The following is a 25,862-nucleotide window of genomic DNA, read 5'->3' on the forward strand; positions in this document are numbered from 1 at the left end:
CTCTCTCTCTCTCTCTCTCTCTCTCTCTCTCTCCCTCCCTCCCTCCTTCCTTCTCCCCTTCCCTTCCTAGATGTCAGAGTTTTTAGCTCTTGGTAGATCTTCTCCTGCCTACTAGAGACCATGCCTTATTGAGACTTTTTTCTTTATATGTCCCCAAATGTTTCCTTCCTGCTTGTTCATCTGCCTTGTGCAAAAACACAAGAGTAATAATGTCTTTCCTTCCCTTGCGGTTTATTTGAAATTATTTATAGACCCGTCACTGGCTGGCTGCCTGCCTCCTCTCCCCCCCTACCCCCACCCCACCATCCCCCGCCTTTCTCTGGTGTAATTTCACTTTAGATCATAGCTTGTGTACTGTACTGCCGACCTAAACACTTGCCATCTGAGCGAAAGGATTTTCCTGCCGCAAACAGCTCCCCCAAGCAGACAATGCGATTTAACCTTAGATTACCTTGGCAAGGGAATGTCATCATCTGGCTTGAATTTCCTAACTCTGAGATGATTCCCAGCTCACTGTGGGTTACAGTGGGTGATGCTCTCTCTGGCCAGATAGATGCACTCAACACACTCATACCCTTGGCACAGTACGTCTAGGTCTGGGATGGCTTCCACCATTTCTGGGCCATAGGGAAGAAAACGTGCAAACAATGCTACGTGAAGTTATTTCTTCGCTTTACACTCCATATTCTCAGATGGCATTTGAACTGACAGCCAGACAGTGTGGTATCCATCACATCCCTGGTGTCAGGGTTCTTGCAGGCCTGAGAGCGTTTCCCATAGTCCTTCGCAGAGTGTGCCTGTGTTTGCATGTGGGGGGGTAGCGGTGGAAAGGAGGTGAAGAAACACATGTGTGCTAATGCACCTCTCATTCCTTCCCTGGTTTCTCCCAATTCACCTTGTACCAGATTTAATTTTAATTTATACCCAGCGGCAGAATTACCCATAAAACAAACACCTCCGAAAGTCTGTCTCCACTTTTCTCTGTGTGCCTAACAGCTTCTGGGTTTTACAAATCACGTTGCGTTTTAGAACAGGAGAAGGACACTAAATAACACTCTAGCGGTCCGTGGGCATCTAGAATTCCTGCTTCTAGTCTTGCTTGCTATGAAGGGCAGTTCTGTCTACTGTTCAACATTTTCTCAGGGGCTTATCTTTTAAAAAGGAATTTGTTGGGTTTTTAGCCTGTGGGGTTTTTAAAGGGGTCGTGGTATCTCCCAGAGAGAGTTGTATAGAGATTGGGATGGAGCCTGTTCCCATAAAGAGATGCTGGGGAGAGAGAGATTTTCACCAAATTCTTGCAAGGGCAAATAGGGTCAGCTCTCATCTGTTTATTTGAGCCACTGTCAGGAGTGGATGGGAATGTGTTGGTTTACCATTGCCATGCCAACCGTCGCTAACCCCTCCCCCGGCAGGGTGTCCCATGACCGGAAACCAACCCATTCATTTATCCAAGCGACTCAGAATTCCATTGTGTGAATTCCATGGACTGCTAATGGTGTATTTTGATAGAATATCATTGTGTATTCTCGAATAGTATTCAGTAGTAGCTTAATGCTGCTCTAGTCACCAAATAACTTTTTTGAGCTATTGTTTCCCCTCCTGTCTGGTGAGGGAGGGGAGTGATAAGGGCGCCTGGGTGGCTCAGTTGGTTGAGCAGCTGCCTTCGGCTCGGGTCATGATCCCAGCGTCCTGGGATCGAGTCCCACATCAGGCTCCTTGCTCAGCAGGGAGCCTGCTTCTCCCTCTGCCTCTGCCTGCCATTCTGTCTGCCTGTGTTCGCTCGCTCTCCCTCTCTCGCTCTCTCTGATAAATAAATAAAATCTTTAAAAAAAAAAAAAAAAAAAAAAGAAGATGGCCAACAATAGAATAGGATTTTTCAGTTCTCTTTCTGTTCCAGGACCCTAGGAGTCTTCCTGTGCTGGGACATTTCACCCCCGCCCCCCAACTTTTTAAAAAAGATTTTATTTATTTGTTTGAGAGGGGGGAGGGGGTGGGAGAGAGTATGCACACACCACGAGCAGGGGGCAGAGGCAGAGGGAGAAGCAGACTCCCTGTTGAGCAGGAAGCCTGATGAGGTACTTGATCCCAGGACCTGGAGGTCACAACCTGAGCCAAAGGCAGATAGATCCTCAACTGACTGAGTCACCCAGGTGCCCCATTTCTTTGAATTCTTGTGGTTAGTCTTAATGACATTTTTACTTCTTACTTTATAAAGAGATCTGGATTTGTTTGTTGTTTATTTTTAAAGATTACTTTCTTTAGAGAGTGGGGAGGGGGTGTTGCAGAGGGAGAGGGAGAGAGACTTCCAGGCTGACTCCATGCCCAGCACAAAGGCCAACCTGGGGCTCGATCTCATGACCCTGCGATCGTGACCCGTGCTAAAGTCGAGTCCAACACTTAACTGACTGAGCCACCCAGGCAACCCCTGCAGTTGTCTTAATAGCAAATGCTTTTAGTTACTACCAAGTGGGGTCTTTAATTCTGGCTGCTTTGAGATTTCCTGAATGTTGGGTTACATTCGAGTGTAGGCGCACACGCTTGCGTGTGTGTGTCTCCCTTCACAGCTTTAGCTTTATTGACCTATAACATTGGCTTAAGTTTAAGGTGTGTGACCTGATGGTTTGGTGTACATACATATGGTGAAATGATTGCCAAATAAGGCTAGGTAACACACGCATCAGCTCACATAGTTTCCTGTGTGTGGGGGTTGTGTGTGTGTGTTAATGGTTTTAAGATTCGCATTCTGTCTTTTAAGTATGCAGTACAGTATTAGCTCTAGTCTCCATGCTGTGCGTTCTACCCCCAGAACTTACTCATCACCTGCAAGTTTATACCATGTCCACACTCCCTCTCTCGCTCATACCCCCATACATGTATGTGCGTGCGCATGCGCGCGCACACCCCCCCCTCCATTCTACCCTGTTTCTAGAACTTAGGTTTTCTAAGATCTCCACGTATAAATGAGGTCACTCTTAATCTGTGACTTACATAATGCCCTCAAGGATTATCCACATCCCACGTGATGCGCCAGGATTTCTTCCCTTTTTATGGCTGAATAATACTCCATTTTGTATTCTGTGTACCATGTATTCTTGATGCACCCCCCCCACCCCCCCCATGGCCTTGGAGCTTATTTCCGTGGCTCGGGTCTCGTTGTAGATATTGCACGTGTGCGTTTGCGAGAGTGTTTCCATTTCCTTCGGCTATCTGGCTGAGCTGGAATTGCTCCATGGTCCCGTGGTTCTCATTTTAATTTTTTTTTTTTTTAAAGATTTTATTTATTTATTTGACAGAGAGAGATCACAAGTAGGCAGAGAGAGGAGGAAGCAGGCTCCCTGCTGAGCAGAGAGCCTGATGCGGGACTCGATCTCAGGACCCTGAGATCATGACCTGAACCGAAGGCAGCGGCTCAACCCACTGAGCCACCCAGGAAGCTCACCAGTCTGTGATTCCACTGCCAGTGCGCGGGGTTCTTATCTCCATGGCCTGGCCTGCACTTAGCTCTTTTTCTCTACGTCGGTTTTTTGTCTGGTGTTGATACTCTGTTTTCACATTTACTTGAAATGAATTCAGAAGATGAGAGAGCCAGACTCTGGAGATGAGTCCTCCCCTGATGTGTGGTGTTTTCTTCCTCAGGCCTGGCTTTTTAGGGTTGGGGTCTCTGGAGCTCTAGGTGGACCTGTCTGGCCCAGCAGCTCCAGACCACCCCCACCCCCACCCCACCCCTGGGAGCCACACCCGTTTTCTCCTGCCCAGTGGTTTTCTGATTTTATTGTTGAGCTAATCAGCGTGGAAGCCCAGGGGTGTGAGATTGTCTTTGTTGTTTGCTTGAGAAGTGGAGGCCAGGAAGGAATAAATTGCACCTTTCTTCCTGGAAAGTTCTTTTGCGGTGAGTGATTGCATTTCCAAACCTATTTCTGTCTCAGAGGGAAGCTGTTGCAGGGGCTGGCGGGAGTGGCAAAGTGCGGGGTCCGAGCCGACTCCCTGCTGGTGCGCAGGCCATGTTTTATATTGTCCTGCTGTGGGTTGAGGAGCCCACACTTCCCGGAACCGTAGCCTTCGTGTTCAGACCCAGAAGACAGCGTTTGTCTCCTTCGTGTGTCTGTTCGGTGCTCCAGCACACCGCGGCATCTCCCTCTGCCTCTGTACCCCTTTCAGATGCACGCATATTTGTGCTTACACTGCGTGGCGGGTGGTGTCCTCCGTGGGCCCCTTACTTACCGGGCTTGCCCTTTTCCTCTCCTTTCTCCAAGAAGAAACCAGACACACAGAGCGGGGATAATCTGAGCTCATTTACTGTTTCACTGCGTGTCTGTTCGGCCACCGAGTCCAGTTTTGTTTTGCGATCCCTTGTCAAGTTTGTTGCTGTCTCTGTAATCCTGGAACTGAGTGACCGTGGCAGCCGAGAGCAAGGACGTCTGACTTGACCGGTGGCATCGGCAGCCTCTGTCATGCCCTGTGTGTTTGCAGTTCAGATTTGTGTCACGGTTTCTGTTTTTAAAATGGTAGGCCAAAAAAGAAATTAGTTACTTAAAACCAAAACAAAAACCCTGTGAAGTTAGACTACTGTACCCCACAACTCCGTCAAAGTGTCCACTTCCGAAAGTACTAGGTGACCTCTGGGATGCCAGGAGCTGTGTAAAATATGCCAAACAGAGGTAACCCTGGACAGGAATGGTTGAAAGAATAAGCTGAGAAAATGCATGCCTGCTCTCTTGTGAACCAGTTAGGGCCAGGGTCCAGGACCCTTTCTGGGTGGGGGCTAGCACTGCTCTCCAAGGGGACTTTGGTTGGGTGGGAGTCGGGCGGAGGAGGAGGGGCAGGAAGCCGTAAGTGTCCAGCTGGAAATGTGCTCCGACCAGGCTTGGTGACAAGTTGCTGGAGGTGGAGGCCCGGCCACCCTTCCCAGGACAGATGGATGGCCAGGAGCGTGGTGTCTGGTGGCGTATTGACACAGTTGGAGATGGATGGGTCTGCGATAAAGGGAGACCGTTAGGGCGTGTTCAGGCTGGTGGAATTGAGGAGACTCCTAATGGGAGTGGTTCTGCACCCACGTCTCCACGAGCCCCCTTCTGATTGGCCCAGTTTGCTGGCGGATCATTCTGCTGAACCAGCTGAACTCAGCTTCTGCCTCTTGGGGTTCATCCGTGGATTGCAGGGGCAAGGAAGATGTCGCTGATTTCCAGGGTTCCGAGCCTGTACCATTGTTTTTGAACATCTGGGGTGTTGTGACCGGTTCCCCCCACTTTCCCAACCCCTCCTGCGTAGTGCGGCCCCTGCCTGCCCTCTCCCTTCCTGACTGTGCCCCTTGGGCTCTCCCCTTTCCCTTCTCGGGGAACTTGCTTGTGGGGGAGGAGCAGCATCGCCTGCAAAGAACCCTGAAGACAGTCCCTTTGACAGAGAGCTTCGCCCACTCAGCGGAGCTAGGTAGCTTGTTCTGGTTTTGGTGGGGCGGTGGACTGGGGGGAGCACCCCGGGGGCCATGGGCAAGCATGGGCTTATAGGGACCCATCACAGTCGTTAATTACTCTTAACGTGGGGAAGCTGGGTTTGAAGTGGGTTGAAAAAAAACCAAGATTTTGGAGGTGAGTCACTTTTATTTAATTGTCTGGCTCATGAATGTTGAGAACGTCCCTTGTTGATGGACCTTTGTTTCAGTTGTGGGATCGCCGCCCTTCTCCCCCATGCATCTGCCCTCCCCCGTTGCTTTCATGTTCTATTAGGATCACTTAGAGCTTTGGGATTCTCACCCAGTTCTTCTGTTCTTTGCTCTTGGTCGTCCTGCCCTCTCTTTGGTCCTGCCCTTCTGGGAACATGAGTGGAACCAGGCTGTACTGAAGCGGACCACCAGCTCCGTGGCCGTGGCCCTCTTTGTGGGAAGGACGCAGATCTCGTGGCTTGATCACTTCCCGTTTGTAGACCAGGAGAAGAGGCTCCATGCAGCCCTGGGGATTCATGAAGGGCTTAACTGAACAGGAAGTCTTTCAGCCCTTTGGGGCTGCTGAAGTGGTCCATGGGGCTGGGGTGTTTATCTTGAGTCTTCTCTAACAGATTAGACTTCCGTTTGTTTCCTGGAGCTAAGTGGGGGTCGGAAATTGTCAGGGAGTCTGTGCAGAGGGAAGCCGACTAGTCTGTGGGCTACAGCATGGCAGGTTGGGGGGTGGGGTGGTTTGGATTTCTGCACACTCCCGGTCCCTCTGCCAGGAGTTTCTCCTGCAGGCTTTGCTCAGATCCTGTGAAAGTCCACCGAGCTATTTCTGTAGTATCCTGGCAGAGACAAATATGTGATCTCGGGAAAAGGAGCGATAAGTCACTCATCTTAGTAACAGCAGGGGTTTGTTGGTTAAATGGCTGGAAGAGAGATAAACATATTCAACAAGCTCCCCTGTGGTCAGAATGACATTCCTCTCTTGGAGAAGCTTCTATTTTGTGCTGTAAATGAGGTCTAGCCTGAGGACCTCCTCACCAGCCCCTCCCGGAGGATTCATTTCAGGCACCCACAGTTACAGTGGGCGTGTACGTGCCACAGATGTTCACTGTCTGCTCTCAATGGCTTCTGTGCACAGAGGTGGACTCCCTCCATGTAGTGCGTTCAGGTGAAGGCCCCTGGGTTCACACCTGCCCTGCCAGGTGGCTGGTGGGAGCGACTGGGAGGACTTTCATGCCAGAGAGTGGGACCTTACCTGAGGTCATGGACGGCTCTTGAGATCAAATGTCACGAGTTGTTGTTAGTAAGATGTGATGCGTGCGCCTCTCCTTCCCTCATTCCTCTTTACTGTTCTGGCTGAAGAGGTCACGGGGTTTGGTTCGAGTCTGCAGGTGGCACTTGGAAAGATGTTTCTGCTTCCCAGCCTGACGAGTGGTGGCGCCGTGCGGCCTGGATTACGGGTGGACGCTCAGCATTGCGTGGGGGACAGTCTAGGCGTTGTTAGGAGGGTGATTTTCCCGATTTTCCTGCCTTTGACTTCCTTTTGCCTTCTGTGTGTGTGTGTGTGTGTGTGTGTGTTTAATTTTTGAAAATGCCGGTATAGTTCACGTACAGTACGTACTAGTTTCAGGTGTACGACGTGGTGACTCAGCACTTGCTGCATCGCAACGGAGGATAATCCTCGTTCCCTGTTATGCCCATTCCCCCACCTCAGGAACCACGAGTTTGTTCTCTGTGGTTAAGAGTCTGTTGCTTGGGTGCCCAGGAGGCTTAGTTGGTTGAGTGGGTGGTTAGCTCTTGATTTGGGCTCGTGTGACACCAGGCTTGGGCTCTGTGCCCCGTGGGGCGTCTGCTTGAGATTCTCTCTGCCTCTCTCGGCCCTGCTGCACGGGCTGTTTCTCTCTCTTTCAAATAAATCTTTAATAAAAAAAGAGTGTCCCTTGGTTTGCCTCTCTTTTTTTCCTCTTACTTAAATTCCACATGTGCGTGAAGTCATACGGTCTTTTGTCTTTCTCTGATTGACTTCCCTTAGCCTTATGCTTTCTAGCTCCATCCATGATGCTGCAAATGGCAAGATTTCATTCGTTCTTAGAGCTGAATAATAATCCAGTTTATGTATACACCAGATCTTCTTGATGCATTCATCTGTTGACCGTCTTTTGCCTTCTTTGGATTGACATGGTTTCCTTGTTTTTCATGTAAATTCCCGTACCACTGACACGTCTCCAAGATTCATCATGGCAGCTGGCGGAAGCGCCGTGAAGCCTGAGAGGAGGGGCTGCGTCTGGGATGGCGTCTGCGTCCGGATTGAGCCCCCCGTTTCCTGGTGCAAGAATTTAGTGCCATTAATCCAGGATTACAAAGTACAAATAATAAGAAAGAGGGTACTTACTTGCCGTTTATATTCATTAGCCATTATCAGATTCTTTAATTATGATCGTGGTTCCTCATCTTTAGGCAATTGTCGTAAGAGCCTAGACCTCTTTCATGAATGTTCAAGAAAACGCTCTTTTTCTTTTGTTAAGAAATGGAGGGGAGGGGCACCTGGGTGGCTCAGGTCGGTTAAGCCTCTGCCTTTAGCTCAGGTCATGATCCCAGGGTCCTGGGATCGAGTCCCCCATTGGGTTCCCTACTCAGTGGGGACCCTGCTTCTTCTGCCTGCCCCTCTGACAAAGCTTTAAATGTTCAAGAAGAGAGAATGTGTGAGGCGTAGTGACTCCTTTTATTACAGAGCAGATTTCACTCAATATTTCAGGTGTGGAGAGCTTCAGTAACCCCCCACACAGGGGTTGCGCAGGATTGTGTTTCGGCCTACTACATGAATTTCTGTCAGAGCCCGAAGAGGACTATTTGGGGCTCTGTCGTGAAGGAAACACTCAGACTGTGGTACATTACTTAAGTTTTGCTGTATCTTTTCTTGGTGGTAAGAATCGCTTTGGGGGGAGGCATGTGTTTCTGAAGCCAGTCCTGCGGATTTTAGCCCTGGCGTACCTTTAGGACCTAGACAAGTGTTCATCCTGCTGCTTTCTTTACCCAGCGGCTGGTTTCTTAGCCAGCATCGTTAGTGTGGGTCTTAAAATTTGGTGAATGCCAGGGCTTATCCTAAATCTACCCAAATCAGAAGCCCTTCTCTGCCCAGGTGATCCCAGCAGGGGCATCTGAGGACTCTCTGTTGCCATCTCTTGGTGCTTGTCGGCTACTTCATGGGATTTCCAGTGGGCGAAGAAATGGTGCAGGGTCCCTTTCTGTGCAGTAAGGCAGGTCTCAGTTATTAGCTGACATAACGACCTGAGAAGCCGAGGAACGTGGGAAGCCGAAGCCTCTTCTGGATCATTCCGGGACTAGTTCTGAGCACTGCCTTTGTGCTCTGCTGTGTCTCGTGCTGGCAGAGTCAAGAGTCTCCCCCACCACGCGACCCCATCGTGAGTGTTACTGGTGGGGAGTTCCTACAGGATTGACTGTGGTTGTACCCTTTGAAGGTTCCCACCGGGTGTTTTTTTTTTTTTTTTTTTTTAAAGATTTTATTTATTTATTTGTCAGAGAGAGAGGGAGAGAGAGCAAGCACAGGCAGAGGCAGAGGGAGAAGCAGGCTCCCCGCCGAGCAAGGAGCCTGATGTGGGACTCGATCCCAGGACGCTGGGATCATGACCTGAGCCGAAGGCAGCTGCCTAACCAACTGAGCCACCCAGGCGTCCCCCACCGGGTGTTGTTTTTTAAGGAATGAGTCGTGAAGCATTCTAAGAGGTCATTTTTTCATAGAATTTTCCTTATTTCCGTGAAGGAAGAGAGGAAGTAAGACCTGATTCTTCCCTCACCGGGTGATGCACTCACTGTCCCTCCCGCAACCATCTCCTTTGCCAGAATTCAGGGAGATTTTCTGGCCATTTGCAACTGGGTGTTGAGTAACCTCACATTGAGAAAACGCATAGGTTTTTGTTGAAATGTTTTAAAAACAAAATTGGCAGTGCTACTTCCAGACAGAGTGGAAAGGCAGATTAACATTTTAACTGGCTCTTTGAGTCATTTAAAACTGAATGGACTTTAGATAATTTGTTTGCACCTTGTAACTACAATATGTATCAGGAATTTCTTTGCCCAGGTCCTGGCTGGATTCCTAACTTCCATGTGGTATCCCAGGACTCCAAACCTTGTTTGCTCCTGCTCTAAAATAGGATTTTTGCTCAGGATTGCTGTGAAACTTGTCTCCATAGAGAAAGAGCATTCGCAGCTCTTGGATCCTGGGGTTGGGGTTGAGGTTGGGTCCCCGATAAAAAGAAGGTTCTGGTGCCTGGCCTGGCAAAAGCAGGCAGTTTTCCATAGGTGGTAAACCATAACACGTGGGACGTTTGTGACTGACAGAACAAAAGGGCTTTGTTGCCGCTTTAATTGTTGATTAATGATGATCCCTCTCAAATTTGACATGGTTGCTTTCTAGCGCACAAAAGAAGTCAGTGTCAAATATTTCCTTGATCACGACAGAGTCATGATCTCCAGGCTGTCCTTGGTTCTTTGACATTTCAGGGTGCCGTGGAAGATTTTTTTTTTTTTAAAGCATAATTGCATAATTTCTAATTAATTGAATCAGAAGCTTCACTGCATGTTACTCTGTATACTGTTTGTGGGGGCTGTCCCCACCCGCCTGACATTTATGTGCCTGAGTACTCTTTTTCTCAGGAAGATGCTGTTCTGCATTGGCTTACTGGTAGTTAGTGCTGTTACTAAATTTTGATATTATCCTTTCTGTTCCCTAGTCCTTTCATCTGAGCAAACGCAAAGGCTCACTTTTTTTTAAAGTAGGGTCCATGCCCAGCATGGATCCCAGTGCAGGGCTTGGAAATCAAGATCTAAATGAGTCAAGGGTTGGACACTTCACCTGACTAAGCTATCAGGCGCCCCCACACTTTCCTTCCTTCTCTCTGCTTTCCAGTGCCTGCATTCTGAGGGAGTGTGGTACTTGGGAGCAATTGTGTGACACTTGGGTTTACGGGCTTGCCTTCTCCTTGGGCACCCGGTGTTGTGATGAGTAGAGCGGATGAATGTGCGCATATTTGCATCATGTTGTATTCCTCAGGATGTTTTTGGGTTCTGAAGGAAGTTGGGGTGTCACCCTACATGAGGGATTTGATTTATGATTGGAAAGGTGAAATCTTTTTTTTTTTTTTTTTAAGATTTTATTATTTATTTGACAGACGGAGATCACAAGTAGGCAGAGAGAGAGGAGGAAGCAGGCTCCCCGCTGAGCGGAGATTCCCGATGCGGGACTTGATCCCAGAACCCTGGGATCATGACCTGAGCTGAAGGCAGAGGCTTTAACCCACTGAGCCACCCAGGCGCCCCGGAAAGGTGAAATCTTAAGCAGGGTGTAGGATCATCTAACGGAATTGTGGAATGGTTTCTGGAATTGTACCATATAAAAAATGTATATATATTTTAACTTTCCTGCTCCCGCCTTCTGAAGTGCTAGGCAGGCTGTTTTATCTCAGAATCGAGATGTTATCCCCTAATGAGCTGTAGTTAGAAACTCGGTGCTCCGAGTCGTGAGTGGAGCCCTGCGGACGTCGGGGAGATTGAGAGAACGTTCTGACTTCCCACTGGGCATGGCAGAAAGTTGGGTATTTCTCATGTGGAGTTGTGAAGTCGCAGCCCCAAGGGGAATTTATTAAAGGAATTACTGTGTTCAAGTTTTATAGATGAGGTCCAATGAGAGGGAGCTAGAAGGGGCTTCCATATTCTCCTTTCCACATGTGCCGCCGCGCCCCGCTCCACCCGGCTTTAATGAAGGACTAGGAGGCCAGCCTGCCCTAGAGGGCGTCTCAGTAGAACGAAAGCTGGGGTTCTCAAACCCCCGTGCTTTCCTTTCTACCCCTCTGGCCGAGCCAGACTCAGTGCATATTCCTTCTCAGGGGTTTGGGGACCTCGACTCTGAATCGCTGCCTGTGTAACGTCACAGAGACAAATGCTGTAGGTATTTCCCGTCCTGTGGTTTTGAGCATCTCCGTCTTCTTGCATTAGTTGAGGAGTTAAAGCAAGGAACGAGGCCTGTGAAAACCAGTATGGTAGGAGCTCCAGAAACCCCATAAGGCGAGCATTCTCTGCAGTGTGCCTCTCCTCCCGGAGCCCGCTGACCTCCCTTTCTTGTCCCGAGCCATCCTCACACCCTGGGGAAGCAAACACTGCTGGGCAGCTCAGAGCAGAGTGTGAGGCAAGCGTAGAAGGGGGTCATCTTTTGGCAAGGCTTCTCGTTCCAGTTGGGGGGGATGAGTCGGTCTGTGCTGGCCTCTTGGTTCACTTGAGGATGTGTTTATTTTCTCTCTCCTCTCCAGGATGTTTACAGCCATCCTGTGTGGTTTGCCCACAACTGCACTTGCATTTGAATTTGGTGGGCAGCTTGCCCTGGGCAGGGGCTATTCCCCCCCGCTCAACCCCCACAGTCCCCGTCACGCACACACGCACACACATACACTCCTGATCTCTTTGAGTTGCTGCCAGGTTTGTAGTGTGTGTGTCTGGGGTAGAATAGAGTGGGTAATTATTTTGGGGATGGAAACACAGGAAATTTTTTTTTTTTTTTTTTGAATAGGCCTTTCAGCAAGTTGGCAAAGCGTCAGGTCCCACTCCCACCCCGGCACAAAGAGCACAGCCCTGTCGGTCATTTTGCGTTTGCCAGACACGATGTGTCTTTTTTTTTTTTTTGAATGAACAGACCTGACCCTCCCACCCATTCCTTGCTCTTTGTTTAGAATTGAGATGTAATCTAAGTAATTGGATTTTGCCAGCTTCTGGTTTTCATATTGGAAAATTGAGTTAATAAAACAGTGTTTTGGCAGACACGCCCCTCCACAAGGGGCCAGCTGGGCATTTCTTTAAATCGCCCGATGCCCCATACTCCTGCCTTCTCCAGCAGCCGAGTCCTGCCCATACGCTGTGTCCTCCTTGGGTTAAACAATCAGAAATTCTGGACAGAAATGGAATGTAATTAACCTAGAAATTGCTGTTGCTGTCGCTCTGTATTTAGGGCTGTCCTAGAGATGGAGCATGCAGATAGCACTAAGCTGGTTAACCGGTTAACTCCATCCTGTAGATAAGGCCAGGGAACCCCGACTGTCACCGCTGCCCCCTCATGAGCCTCCGACAGCTCTGCCTGCAGAGCTGCCATCAGTCGGCAGAAGGAGCCCCAGGAAGGCTTCTAACAAAGCAGAAAATATTTTGCATGAAACTTAGTTGGCTCGTCAGTGGCTTTTCTTTGTAGGTGGTATGTTGCTGCTTGTTAACTTCCGAAGAGTGCCAGTGTTTCTCTTGATCTGTTAATTCCCATAAAGTTACTTCAACTTTTTTTTTTTTAACCTAAATATGAAATATACTTGAAGATTTATTTGGGTAAAATTTTAAGTAATCAAGCAAAACATTCTTTTGGCTGTTGGCCATGCCAATTGAACCCCAAATGAGAGAAGGTTCGGGAGAAAAATAATGCCAGCTTTTGTGTGTAGCTCAGGGAGTTGTTGAAGGGAGGAGGGGGGAAGATGGGGGCCCCCACCGGAGCTCAGGCAGTGTGATCCCGCAGTAGGCACGGCCTCCATGTGCCTGTCCCACAGGCATGGGGCTGCGGCTGGACCCTCATCCTGGGTCCGGTGGATGCTAGCCCACGACGTTTGATGCATGGACCCACAGGGGCATCGCACCTTGTGGTGGGATGGCCTCTTGTGCAGCACGGTGGTCGAGGTCCAGAACCAGACCTCACTTGGCTTCTTTTGGACGCCGCTGATGGTGAGCACATGGCAGGATTAACTAAGTGATGACCGTGGAAATGGCACAAATGGTGACCATGTGGGCAGATGCCTTGTGGATTCCTGTGAAATAGATCCGTAATGACACCAAATCCTGGCTGACCTTTGGGTAGACTTACAGAAGGATGGCTGGTCATTTTCCCTGGGGCAGAAGCACACACCTCTTCCTTTCCCCTTCTGTTTGGGTCTCATTGAGGTCCACCCATCTCTCTCTGGCCCCTCTGGATAGCATTCAGTGTGCCCCTCTGCTCCAAAAACGTGGGTGTAACTGTGTGATTCCTCAGGAATGGATGGTACAGCAGCTCAGGGTTCCTGCTGTGCCCTCCCTTCATGGTGGAGGGTGTCTTGGAGGGCGTATCTTCTGTACCTGGTGACACCGGTTTGCAGGGGACATAGCAGTATTGTCCTCTGCAGACCCTCCTTTGACCCCAGAGGGCAGGGGGTGGAATTGGGCTTGAGGGGTTAGTCATGGGCAGTGTACTTACATTAGGATGGTTTGGTCCTTCCCTCCACATTGAAGACTTGTGAGCAGAGATGGTGAAAAGGTGACCTCCTTAAAAAGGAAAAGGTCTGGAGTGTTCTCGTCACTGGATGATGAGAAACCAGCCATGGCAAGGTGAAGGGGAAGAGTGTTCCAGATGGAGAGAGCAGTCTCAAGTAAGCATGATCTTTTGGGATATTTGCCTCTCTGTCTTAGGGCATTTATCTATCTCTCCATAGAATGACACTCAGAGATCAGATTAGTGGGTTGACGTTCCTCTCAGCACATTTTCTTTCCTCCTTTTTGGGACACTTGAGCTTAAATGGGATTCACCCCAGCAGGGCTGAGGTTTTGTTTTTGTTTTTGTCTCATGAGTGAATTGACGGTGGGGCTCCCGGACCCAGGAGCTTCTAGAGAAAAGGCACCCCAGATGGCCTTGTCAGTGACGAGGCTGTCCCCCCCCCGACACTTGGACACAGCATGATGGGACCGAGAAAACTCCGACCCAAGCACCAAGCATTTGCCTTTTAGTCTTGCGTGTTGCCCTGCACCCAAGCTGCGTGTGGCCCCAGACAGGTCTCCCCCATTCGGTTGATCGGTGTAGTGAGGATGATCTTGGCAAGAGACTTCCAAAAAACTCTAAGGACTTTAGCTTTTAACATTTGTCTCAAACGCCAAACAAGTAGCAGACTGTATCTCTATTCTCTGAGCTTGCTGTTTGAATTTTTTAGTCTTTTACTTGGTGGACACCTACACATTCACACTGTGGACGGGCAGTGGTGTCGTGGTTTGACCCCGGACCACCTCTCCTCCGTCACCCCCACCCCAACCCTTGATCTTAATACACAGTAAATAAAATGGAAGCCTCTGTATATTTATTCTTCTGTAAATCCATTTATTCATGTCTTCCTCCGCTGGTTTCAATCGGTTTGATCTGTTTAACTTGGCTCGCGGGAGAGTTTGCTTTAACTGGGTTTTCTTGACCTAAGGATGTACCTAGGTTTCTAGAAGGAAGCCTTCTGTAAGGGGAAACGCCTTCCTTGATCAGTTAATAAAACAAACAAGGGACTGCACCATGGTTTCGTCGACCCGTCTGGTTTGGGTGAGGAACACACACGCCTTCGGTGCGTTCCGAACGCTGGCGTCGCTGTGGGTCCCCAGCGGGCAGTGGACGGCCATTTGGCCAACCCTGAAGGCCCCACATAGTGTTTTCCACTTGACCCCGGGGCCCCATACTCTGTCCACCCTCTCGATGATTGGGAACGGTCTTTGTCCAAACAGTGTTGGCCTTTTCAGACATCTTCAGGCTGAGTAATGGAAAGGACTGTGCACGTGGTTGTGGCTTGCGTGTCAGCCGCTGGAAGGGGGTGGGCGAAGTAAATGCCCCCGGCAGTGGGTATGCCTGCTTGCTGCTGCCAGAGACTGCCCCTCCACCTCCTCCTCCAGCCTTCGGTGGGTGGCCTGTGTGGCCTGTGCCTCTGCTCCACAGAGATCCTTTCTCCCCGGCCTCTCCAGGTGGAGACACTCTGTATGTGCTTCATGTCTGGGAACCCGCCACCTCCCCCTTCTTTACTGACTGAAAATAACATGCACTTAATTTCCTCGTATCTGGCATTCTAGAATAAATCGCCTCAAACGTGCCCTGCACAGTGGAGTGGGCCGAGTGTGCTTACCCCCGTGGGTGTGGCCTCCACGCCAGGTCATCCAGACTCTCCTGCTGTGTGGGACTAGCAGGGCCCCACCAGCACCTCTGTAATTCTCCCAGGACTCTGCAGGATGAGAAGCCAAACCACAGACCTGCACTTTGTGCAAAAGAGAGAGTCTTCTGATACTGGTTTGTCTTGCCGCTCAGTCCCTGCTTTCATCTGGGTCTTGCAAATACTTTATCACTTGGGAGCTTGGCTTATTCTTTTAAGGGGTAATTTGTTTGCCTGCCGTTTTTAAATCTGTTAACGGCTTTATTTTTCATGCTCTCACCGAGCAAGTAAGTCATCAGGCAAAAAGTGCCTTTTATTCGAAGCCGGAGTGGTGGGAGCAGTTTATCCTCTGGGTCCCGGATTTGCGGAATATTTTCCCGCCTCGTGCGTGTGTGTGTGTCGGACTTCCGTGCGGGCTCATGACGGGTGGCGTTTGTTGTCGGTGACGTTTTAAAAAGCCGTGAGCGGCAGCCCACACATTGCAGGCAGTACTTCGGTCCGGTTTCTTTAATGCTCAGTGTGAGAATTGGGTCTGATTAGTCGGAGATGGGCGTGTTCCTGCAGTTGCCAGTTTAAAAGGATAAACTTGTCAGGTGGAATCCGAGGGTGAGGGGGCTTCTTCTTTTCATAGGGAGGGGACGTTGCTGGAGGGGCGGGGCAGTTCTGTGGGGTCCCTCCACCCCGATGCTGGCCTTGTGTCATGGGTTTCTGGCTGGTGGGGATGCGGTAGTTGCCTCCTGCCTGCCCCTTCCTTCTCCGGACACCCTTGCCGCCTGCACCGGGGAGTTGAACACAGAACTTGAGAAGGAGCAGCTAGAAAGGTCCAGTCACTCTGTCAAACTGTATGATGTCTGTAGAGTCTAATAATAAGTTTGAGCTTAGCTTGCCCCCTCTTTTTTCATATCCCCCCCTCCCCCATTTAGTCCTATTATAAAAATACCTGTTTGCAACTGATAGGAAGTGCAGAGGGAGAAACATAACCAGACTCACCAACTCAACCAGACTCAACAACCGTGATCCCTGCAGTCTGAGAAGCACCCTTGTGCTGTCTCAGTCTCTCTACCGCCCCCTGCTCCCCGCCCGCCCTCCCCATCTCCATCTGGTCCTTCAGCATCTCCCTTTAGCATCTCCCCCTAAGGGCCCTCCTCTGGGCTCAGTGGCTTGTCCTGTGTCGTGTGTGTGGGGTATGCAGGGCAGTCCGTTGGTTACAAAAAACTCTTTGTTCTCCATAACAGGGGGACAGTGGTGGTGCCCCATTCTCTTACCCTTTTAATATCTGGGAGTTTCCCTTAAAGTTGTTTAACTCTTTGCTGATAGCTTGCGAATGTGGCTGCTTCACTGTGGTTCGTCCTGGGTTCGCAGGAGCTTGTGATTAGCCGTGATGTTTGTGGGTGTCAAGGACCGCAGGCTGCCCGGTAGATAAGGAGTGGGGGTCTTGTCTCCCTTTTGAGCAAACGTTAGTTGGTACTGGGCTTGTCGTCTGTATGGCGGTGTTTCTTGTTGTTTTGGGAAGGGAGGCAAGAGTAGAGCCTGGTCAGGACAAGGGGCGGTGAAAGTTTTTTTTAGTTTCTTAGTAGAAAATAGAGGGGGAGAGGGTGTGTGTGTGTGTCTGTGTGTGTGTTTTGCTGTACTAGTTTGTTAAATACCAGAATGTTGATTTAAGGTATTGAGTCATCAACCATTTCAGGTACAACGATTACTGTTTTATGTAATTCTGACAATAGTTAAAAGATTTGTTTGTGTTTTACTAATCTCTGTGGTGTTCTTTTAACATTCATTACTCAAAGCTGTTTGTTGGGGGGCAGTTACCAATTGCACACAGGGATTGATTCGGATTTGGATTCTGACCCATCCCTGTGCCATGGGGCTGCTTGTGGGTTCTTCTCTCTTGGTTTTTTTCCCCCTCCCCTGGCCCTCAAATCCTGTTTGTTGAGCGTCTTTATGAGCAGGGCTGGCCAGAAGGTCTAACCTGCGGGTTCTTGCCCTCAGAAATACCTGCCACTCCCCTTGTGAATCGATCTTTGCAGTGAAGAAAGAGCTGATCGAGGTCTTCCGTGATAAATGTCAGGTTGGTTACTCATAAACTAAAAATGAGGTAGTATTCTTACGTGGAAGCAGGGAAATTAGTAACTGGCGGCTTCAGTGCTAGGAAGGAAGTGAAGGCGGCTTTCCAGGACTCATCAGGATTCATGATAGAAAGGATCAACTTCGTTGAGGGAGAGAAGAGAAGGAGAGAAGTGTTGTGATTTGTAGACACCGTGGTTAAACGAGGGGTTGGTATCTGTGTGGGATTGTGTCAGGGAGGAAGCCCAACAGGGGAGATTCAGGGCCTGGTTTTGGAAACCCTGACTGGATGAAGTTTGGATTTAAGCTGTAAGCAGAGGGTACCCAGAATTTGTATTTCGGGTGGACTAGAGAAATCGATTTTTCCTGCATGGTAAGCTTTCAGAAGAGATTGGAGGTGGGGAGGCTGCTTCCTCAGGGGGCTGCAGACAGGGTCAGTGGTGTCCAGGCAGTTGGGGGCAGGGGCCTGGTGTAAGGGCACAGATGAAGGGAATCGTGTGTGTGTTGGTGACAGGACCCTGTTGAAGTGGATGCTGCTGGATACATGAGGCAGGATGATTTGAGTGTTTGTCATAACTCCAGACTTAATTTAAAACTAAAAAAGCCATTCATTAATCCCCTGTCCTCAAAGGCCACACGTGGTGTTGGAAATGCCCGGCCCACATGTGGCTCGTGCAGGCACGCTCAGGGCGCCCATTTTATATCCGTGTGTAAAACATAGCCTTTTAACCAAATTTATGGTCCTCTGCAGCAGGCCTGGGGTTCATGAGAGTGTGAGAGATAGAGAACCTTAATTAGAAAGAGTTTGCTTGAATCAGGGTCTTTTTTTTTTTTCCCCCGTCTCTCGTGTCCTGACTTAATGGCCACACGTAGATCTATACCCTCCAATCTCTGCCTAATTCATTTTTAATTCTCCTTTGCTTTTCCAGGCCCAGGCTGCAAGCACAAAGGAAGTTTGCTCAGTCTCAGCCGAACAGCCCCAGCACAACTCCGGTCAAGGTAGTGGAGCCATTGCTGCCCCCTCCAGCTACTCAGATTTCTGACCTCTCTAAAAGGAAGCCCAAGACAGAAGACTTTCTTACCTTTCTCTGCCTTCGAGGTGAGATGGTGTCCCCTGTCCGCTGGGGAGGAGGAACCTAGTTGCAAGAAAAGGGAAGACGGTTCGCAGGAGTTACATGTTCTCTGTGGGACGTGACCAGTATGGTGGAGGGAAAGGGGCTATTGGAGCCTTCTTCTTTCTCCTTTTATTATTATTTGACACTTAAGTCCCCTTTCTTGGCTTCTCCACAGTGTCTCGGATCGTAGTTTCTTTCTTTCTTTTTTTATTTTTTAAAGATTTTATTAATTTATTTGACAGAGATCACAAGTAGGCAGAGAGGCAGGCGGGGGGTGGGGGAGTAGGTTCCCTGCCGAGCAGAGAGCCCGATGCGGGGCTCGATCCCAGGACCCTGAGAGCATGACCTGAGCCGAAGGCAGAGCCTTTAACCCACTGAACCACCCAGGCACCCCAGTTTCTTTCTTTCTTTAAAGATTTTATTTGTTTATTTGACAGAGAGAGAGAGATCACAAGTAGGCAGAGAAGCAGGCAGAGAGAGGGAGGGGGGAAGCAGGCTCCCTGCTAAATAGCCTGATGCGGGGCAGGACCCTGAGATCATGATCTGAGCTGAAGGCAGAGGCTTTAACCCGCTGAGCCACCCAGGCACCCCCAGATTGTTGTTTCTATAGCTTTACTGTTACAACCTGACTTGTCCCCATTCCCCTTCCAGAACTCCACTGCCACCACCACACCCGTGCTTTGCCAACACAGGGTTTGTCCTGTGACCTACACCCCCCCCCCCCGCCCCGCCCCGCCCCTAGGGCATGTGAGTGGAGATTGTCTCCTTTGCTCAAGTTTTGTAAAGCCTGTCATAAGTCACATCAGATGAGGTTCACAATTTCCCTGTACTACTCTGGGAAGAATTCAGGCAATAACTTCCAAGTATAGCTGACCCTTGGATGACGTGGGTTTGAAAAGCCCCAGGCTCCCTTCCGTGTGCGTGGTTTTGTTTTGTTTTGTTTTGTTTTACATTAAATATAGCAGGGTGTGTATTTTCTCCTCCTTAAGATTTTCTCTATAGCGTTTTCATTTCTCCAGCTTATTTTATTATAAGAACACAATATATAATCCACGTGGCCTACAAAATATGTGTTAAACCTGTTAATATTATGGGAAAGTCTTGTGGTCAATAGTAGTTTGTAAAACTAGTTAAGTTTTGGGGGAGTCATAAGTTACACAGGGATTCCAACACCCCTACCTAACCTCTATATTGTTTGAGGTTCAACTATATATAAATGGTGAAAATAGTCGTCCCTATATGTGAACAGACAGGACTGAGGAACAGAGTGCAAGGTTGAGGCTCATGTTTTTCAATAAAGGTTGAGTTTGGATTTGCACGGTCTGACTCGGGAAACTGGCTGCTACAGGCACTAACTTCATCACAGTTGTTGAAGAAGGTGCGAGATTGTCAGAGAGCCTCTTACGGCCATGGGAGGTGCGGAGAAGTGTTGGAGTAGAGAAAGCTGTGGACATGGAGGTTTCCTCTGGTGAGGTTCGTTGACAGAAAGGGAGCGGGAGGTCAAGGTCTTTGCTGTGGGTCATTTTGCGGGGAGGACGGGGCTTGAGGGTTAGAGTTCTGTACTTGAAAAAAAATTAGTTTTATGAAATAACTGACAGCAAGATTTCAGTAGGATAGAATTTTTTCTTTAGACTACTGGAGAATTTCCACCCTGCACCCCATCACTCTTTATTAACACATTACCGTGTATTTTCTTAAAATAAGGACATTCTTCCAGAATGATCCAAATCAAAAGATTGTCAGTGATCTGTCCCTACTGTTTACAAGCTCTCTTCTCAGGTTGGCCTCCGATGCCCCAGAGAGAGGCTCCAGTTTAGAGCGGGAAGATCCAGGTCCCAGCTGGGCGTTTTGTTTTTTCTTTTTCTCTTTTCCTTTTCTTCCTTTTTCTCTTTCTTTCGTTCTTTCCTTTCTTTCTCAGTTGGGCACTTTTTTTTTTTTTTTTAAATATTTTATTTATTTATTTGACAGAGAGAGAGATCACAAGTAGGCAGAGAGGCAGGCAGAGAGAGAGGGGGAGGCAGGCTCCCCGCTGAGCAGAGAGCCCGATGCGGGACTCGATCCCAGGACCCTGAGATCATGACCTGAGCCGAAAGCAGCGGCTTAACCCACTGAGCCACCCAGGCGCCCCTCAGTTGGGCATTTTTAATGGTCTTCCTCTGGAGCAGGTGTGTGCGGTCTTCTTTCCCCCCACCAGTCTTTGTCTTTCATGACTCGGACTCTGGGAGATTATAGGCCACTTGTTTTGTCCAGTGGCCCTCCATTCAGGTTATCGAGTGTTTCCTCATCATTAGATTCAACGTTTTGTGTTTTTGGCAGTGTTTCGTGGGAGGTTCTTTGAAACCCCTATTCCATTTCTCATCAAACCCTATTTAGTTTTTGAAAATCTGTATGGGCTCAATTCTTATTTCATTCAAAGGGTCATAATCCATTTTTTTAAAAGTACATTTTGGGATGCCTGGGTGGCTCAGTCAAGGGTCTGCATCTTGATCCTGGCTCAGGTCTTGATCTCGTGGTTGTGGGTTCGAGCCCCACCTTGGGCTTCACAGTGGGTGTGGAGCCAATGACAAAATATCCACACGTGTGTGTGTGTGTGTGTGTGTGTGTCTTCATTGAGATATATATAGATATATATATATATTTTTTCAACTTTAGTTGAAAAAAAAAATAGATTTTTTTCAGTCTGCCTACCTCCAGCATGGGGCTCACAACTCCAAGACTGAGTCATGTGTCCTACTACCTGAGCAGCCAGACACGCCTCTCTTGCTCTGTTTTGATGTTCAGATTGTCCCATATCTCCTCAGTGCGGCTGCACTGAGCTGGCACAATCTGAGCTGGCTTCTTTGTCCTTTTTGCCCTGTCCCTGTCTTCCTTCCAGCCTTGATTCTGGGCCCAACCCTGCTCCGGGCTCCTCCTCCTTTCGCTTCCTGAGCTCTGGGACCAGCCATTTCTCCAAGGAGCTACGGTCTGGGCCTGCAATGTGCTCTTCGCTCGAGTGCCCTTTATTGTAGGTGCTCTGTGAATGCATGCTGTGTGTGTGTGTGTGTGTGTGTGTGTGCGCACGCGCGCCTGCGTGCACAGGAACATGTGTGTGTGCAGATGTACACATGTGCTCAGTTAGCATATCTACATGTAGGTCTACTTTTGAGAATTTGCACTGATACCTCTGATTTCAGTTCAGCATCTGTGGGTGCATTCTGGTTTTCTTCCTTTCCACATTAAAGACCGAGAAATCTGGCTCTAGTCATCCCTAGTGGATTTGTTCATTTGATCAGTTTTTTCCAGCATACCCCCCCCCCCACACACACAACACCCGTCTCTGTTGCTGCCCTTTCCTCTGCCACATGGACCCCTTGTGACCTTGCTTGGCTCTGCCACTCTTGATTGGGCTGCCTATCTCCTCCCTCTGCTTTGGCTCTGACACCCTAACTGAGGCCACCATCGTTACTCCCCCTCCCTCCCTCCCTGGTCTCCTTCCCACCGCTTTGCTTTAGGAATGACACCTTAAAGAAGGGAAAGTGAGGAGTTCACATTCATGTTGGACATAATGGGCTATTGAAAGTTCTCTTGGCCGGGACCAAGGGGGGGTGAGGCAGGTGGCTCATCTCCGTGGTTTTGCAGAGCTCCCTGCTGAGATTCTAGGGAGCCCAGGGGTCTAGCGTGAAGATGGAACGGAATGTGTGGGGCCCAGAGGAGAAGCTTGCATGCTGTGGTGTCTGTGAAGGAAAAAGTGGGGACCATGACCAGCGAGCCACGCCGGGCTCTCACCCGTTCATGGAGAGACTGTGGGACGAGGTGCCCGGAGGAAGGGCTTTGAGTTAAAGCAGTCTCTGAAAGGGTTAACTGGGTCACCAGCAGCACGTTCAGGTTAATAATTAAAGTGCAGGGGTGGTGGAACCCTGCTTCTGTGCCCTTGGTCACACGCTATTGGAGCTGGATTTTACTTGGAGCCTTGACTCCTGTTTGCTTTTCTTTAGGGAAAGCCTCACTGATCCTGTTTCATTAGGATTCCAGAAAGTTGGGTCCTGAGAGCTGAAGTTAGGAAGGGCTTTGCTGTGGAGCGGGTGCGACTTAGTTTTTAGAGAGGAATTTGTGCTGTGTGCACCTGTCTAGACATTATTTTTAAAAAAATGCCTCTGTAGAGAGGCACGCTGATTGCTTCTGTAAATGGCATCCAGCTTTGACGTTTCATGGCTCTAGATAAAAGAGAACCAGGCCAGAAGATCACCACAGTGTACTTTGCATTGTGGGATGGAACAAAGGCTTGAGTAAGCGAAGTCCAGGAGGTGTGTTTAAAACAATTGTGTCAAAATGCTCTGAGCTTTGGAAATTTCTGAGTTTATGAGCTGGGCAATAAAATAGGTTTTGTTGTTTGGCTTTTGCTGTTAAACTGGATTGGTCTGACACACAATACTATACTCTTTCTCCTATAATTTCTTGACTACAGGTGTTTTAAAAAAAAAATCCGAGTCATCTTTAGCTTTATTTATTTTTATTTATTTTTTTTAAATCATGTTTTTGTGAAGTCAGAAATGCTTAACCTGATTTGTCTTCAAAAGCCCCCAAATGATAGGTGGGTGATTCCTCTATGGTGCCTTGCCAGTCCTGGGAATGGGGTGGGTCTGGGGGTATAGGTATGGCACAGTTGAGAATGTGATTGTTTGAGCCAATTAAAATCCCTTGTCTGATGTGGACAAGGGTTAAACAGATCCCTGATGTAGTGGTACGTCAGTGGTTTTCTTAGTATTTGAAGTTAAGAAAAATACGGTGTTGAACTTTTGTTTTTGGTCAGGGAACTATTCCATATTTCTCCAGGGAACGTCAGCAGAAAAGAAGGGGGTAGTAGGCAGAATAATAATCCAAAATACCTTCCCTCTGGTCTCTCAGAGACAGCCACTGGTAACCATCTCTGTGATGAAAATATTCCTGAGCCTTCCCCTGGATCGTCTGTGTGTGTGTGTGTGTGTGTGTGTGTGTGTGTGTGTGTGAGAGAGAGAGAGAGAGAGAGAGAGAGAGTGAGAGAGAGAGAGAGACACAGAGACATGTGTCCCCTTCCCTCTGCAAACCCCACCTCTCTCCCAGTCACTGTGTATTCTGGTTTTCCTGCCGAACAGCATCCCATAAATACTGGGTCCATTTTGTGGGTGTCTCGTCACTTAGCAGGTTCCTTGTTTGTGCTCAGACGTATTTGGGACTTTCTGCTATCAGTTGCTGCCGACACACGTCCTTAGGCCTCTGCCCTGACTTTGCCTCCTGTTCTCTGAAGTTGGCAGCCAGGAATGCGACCTGTGTTCTAGTGCTTTCTTCTTGGGTTGCGGATTCCAGACCACAGAGAGCTTGTCAGAGTCCCCCAAACTCCAGGTTCCTCAGAGCCCCGTTTGCTCCCTCAGTTTGGGTGACGGCCGGCGCTGTTGGGGGTAAAAATCAGCCCTTAATAAGCAGCTTATTTACACGGGAGGAGAGTCTGGCTGCAGAAGTAATGAGTCAGATCAGGTGGACTGTCCATTCCCAGCCTCCCGAGATCCCAAGACCATGCCTTCTCCCCACACTTCCATCAGATATCTTGGTGGTGGGTGGGGACTCTTTGGGCCATTACTGACCCCGGGAGTAGAGTGTATATGGAAACACGCCAGCCAGCCAGTCAGGTTCAGAAGCCTCAGTGATTAAAAAAAAATCTGCTTTCAGGCCCTCAGAGACCTCTCAGCTCAGCTCGGCAAGGCGCTCTCTCTCCTTTCCCATTTAAGATCATGACCTAAAATTTCTAGAGGAAGTGAACGTGGATTCCAGCAGGGCTGGAAGTGTTTGCCTGCGGTGTATTGCGGTGTATTCATCTTTAAGGAGCGGCTTCGAAGGGGGGGTCGGCGTGTCTCCTGCCAGAGGCACAGTTAGTATCTTCGCCTGGTTCTTTCCAAGAAGGGGCCGTGCGTCGTGTGCCGTGCCCAGTGATGGGTGCCATCCCCGTTCCTCTGCTTTCCCTAATGAGTTGGATCGTCTTCCCTTTGTTCTTACTATGATTATTAACAGATTAAAAAGCTTAGCACAGTAGAGCAGTGGTAGGTTAAATGCTTCTCTTATTTACATTTTTCTCTTTACAGGGCGCTGCACAGAAGGGGGATTCCCAAAGGGGATTCTTGAGAGAGAGAGAGAGAAAGAGAGACACATACACACACACACACACACACACACACTCACTCACTCACTCACTCACTCACTGGGGAGGGTGTCACATAGAGCATCACAGACCTGCCTGGTGCAGAGAGGTCTCTTGCGTGGGGTGGGCAGTGTTCTTGGTCAAGGAGCAGGACGGTCAGCCGTTGTGCGAAGCAGCACTTTCTGTCTGGGGACTTGCCTGCCTTTTGTTTCTAGAGTCTTACAGACTCTTCAGTGATCAGCTGTCATTCAGTTGCTAATTAATTCAGCGGGCCCTCTGTGGAACCCTTTTTATATGCTAGACACTGAGAAAACAGATTAGGAACTCGAAAGCGGAGAGGCTCACAGTGAACCTGTGGAAGATGCCAGGGTAGATGGGTGCGGAGGGCGCACCAGGAGGAGGGAAATGCCATCTGGCAAAGGAAGGAGCACTGGAGCCGGCTTTGTGGGCGTGTGGGGTGCAGTGGGGGTGGCCCCTGTCGAGGCACGGAAGGGCCCCAGGTGCATGCCGGGAAGTGTGCGCTGTGTTGTCCACTCCTGGGGGCCTTGGGCTACATATTTGGGTCCCAGTGGGGTTCTGCAGCTGACAGGGTGCTGTACAAGGCCAGGACCTTCCAGAAGGTGATCCTGGCTGGCAGCTGGGGGAAAATGGCTTGAGGCTGCAGAGGGGCCCACTGTCCCTCCATGGTCCTGGGTTGGGGGCAGTTATCCAAGCATCCAGCCGTAGGCCTAGAATCTCCTGTCACTGGCAGGCCCCTCCACCTGCAGTAAGCCTATTTCAGGTGGTTTCTGTGTGTCCAGTCCTTTCAGGTTCCCCAAGGGGAAGAGGCAGGATTTGAGATTTAGGAAGGAACCTTCTGAAAGACCAGCAGAGCAGGGGACCTTGTAGTTAGCCCTCCCCCCCCACCAGCCTTCAGGGGGCTTTCTCTGAGGACAGTAGCCTGCTTTGTTTACGGGGAGCACACAGGTAGATAGAGCAGTGACCTTGGGTATTGAGAACGATAGATAAATCGTAAGTAGGGCAAATGCAGAAAGCCTGGGGTGGTTTAGAGGTCATAGAATGAAAGGGGATTAACCTGCTAAAAAGCAATTAAGCAGTCCTCCAATTGCCAGGAACACTTCAGCACTAATAATGAACTTCGTGGA

General features: G+C 49.3%; 1 protein-coding gene across 3 annotated transcripts in view; it reads left to right on the forward strand.

The window, feature by feature from the left end:
* The window catches only part of JARID2 (jumonji and AT-rich interaction domain containing 2), a 259,997-nt gene that overhangs the window by 173,761 nt on the left and 60,374 nt on the right, over positions 1 to 25,862 (forward strand). For all 3 annotated transcript variants that reach the window (XM_044259295.1, XM_044259321.1, XM_044259304.1), the window contains one exon: positions 18,384 to 18,553. In XM_044259295.1, the coding sequence (XP_044115230.1) occupies positions 18,384 to 18,553 (170 nt within the window). The remainder of the gene's footprint in view (positions 1 to 18,383; positions 18,554 to 25,862) is intronic.

Source organism: Neovison vison, chromosome 1, assembly GCF_020171115.1.
Source record: "Neovison vison isolate M4711 chromosome 1, ASM_NN_V1, whole genome shotgun sequence".
NCBI classification, from domain to species: domain Eukaryota; kingdom Metazoa; phylum Chordata; class Mammalia; order Carnivora; family Mustelidae; genus Neogale; species Neogale vison.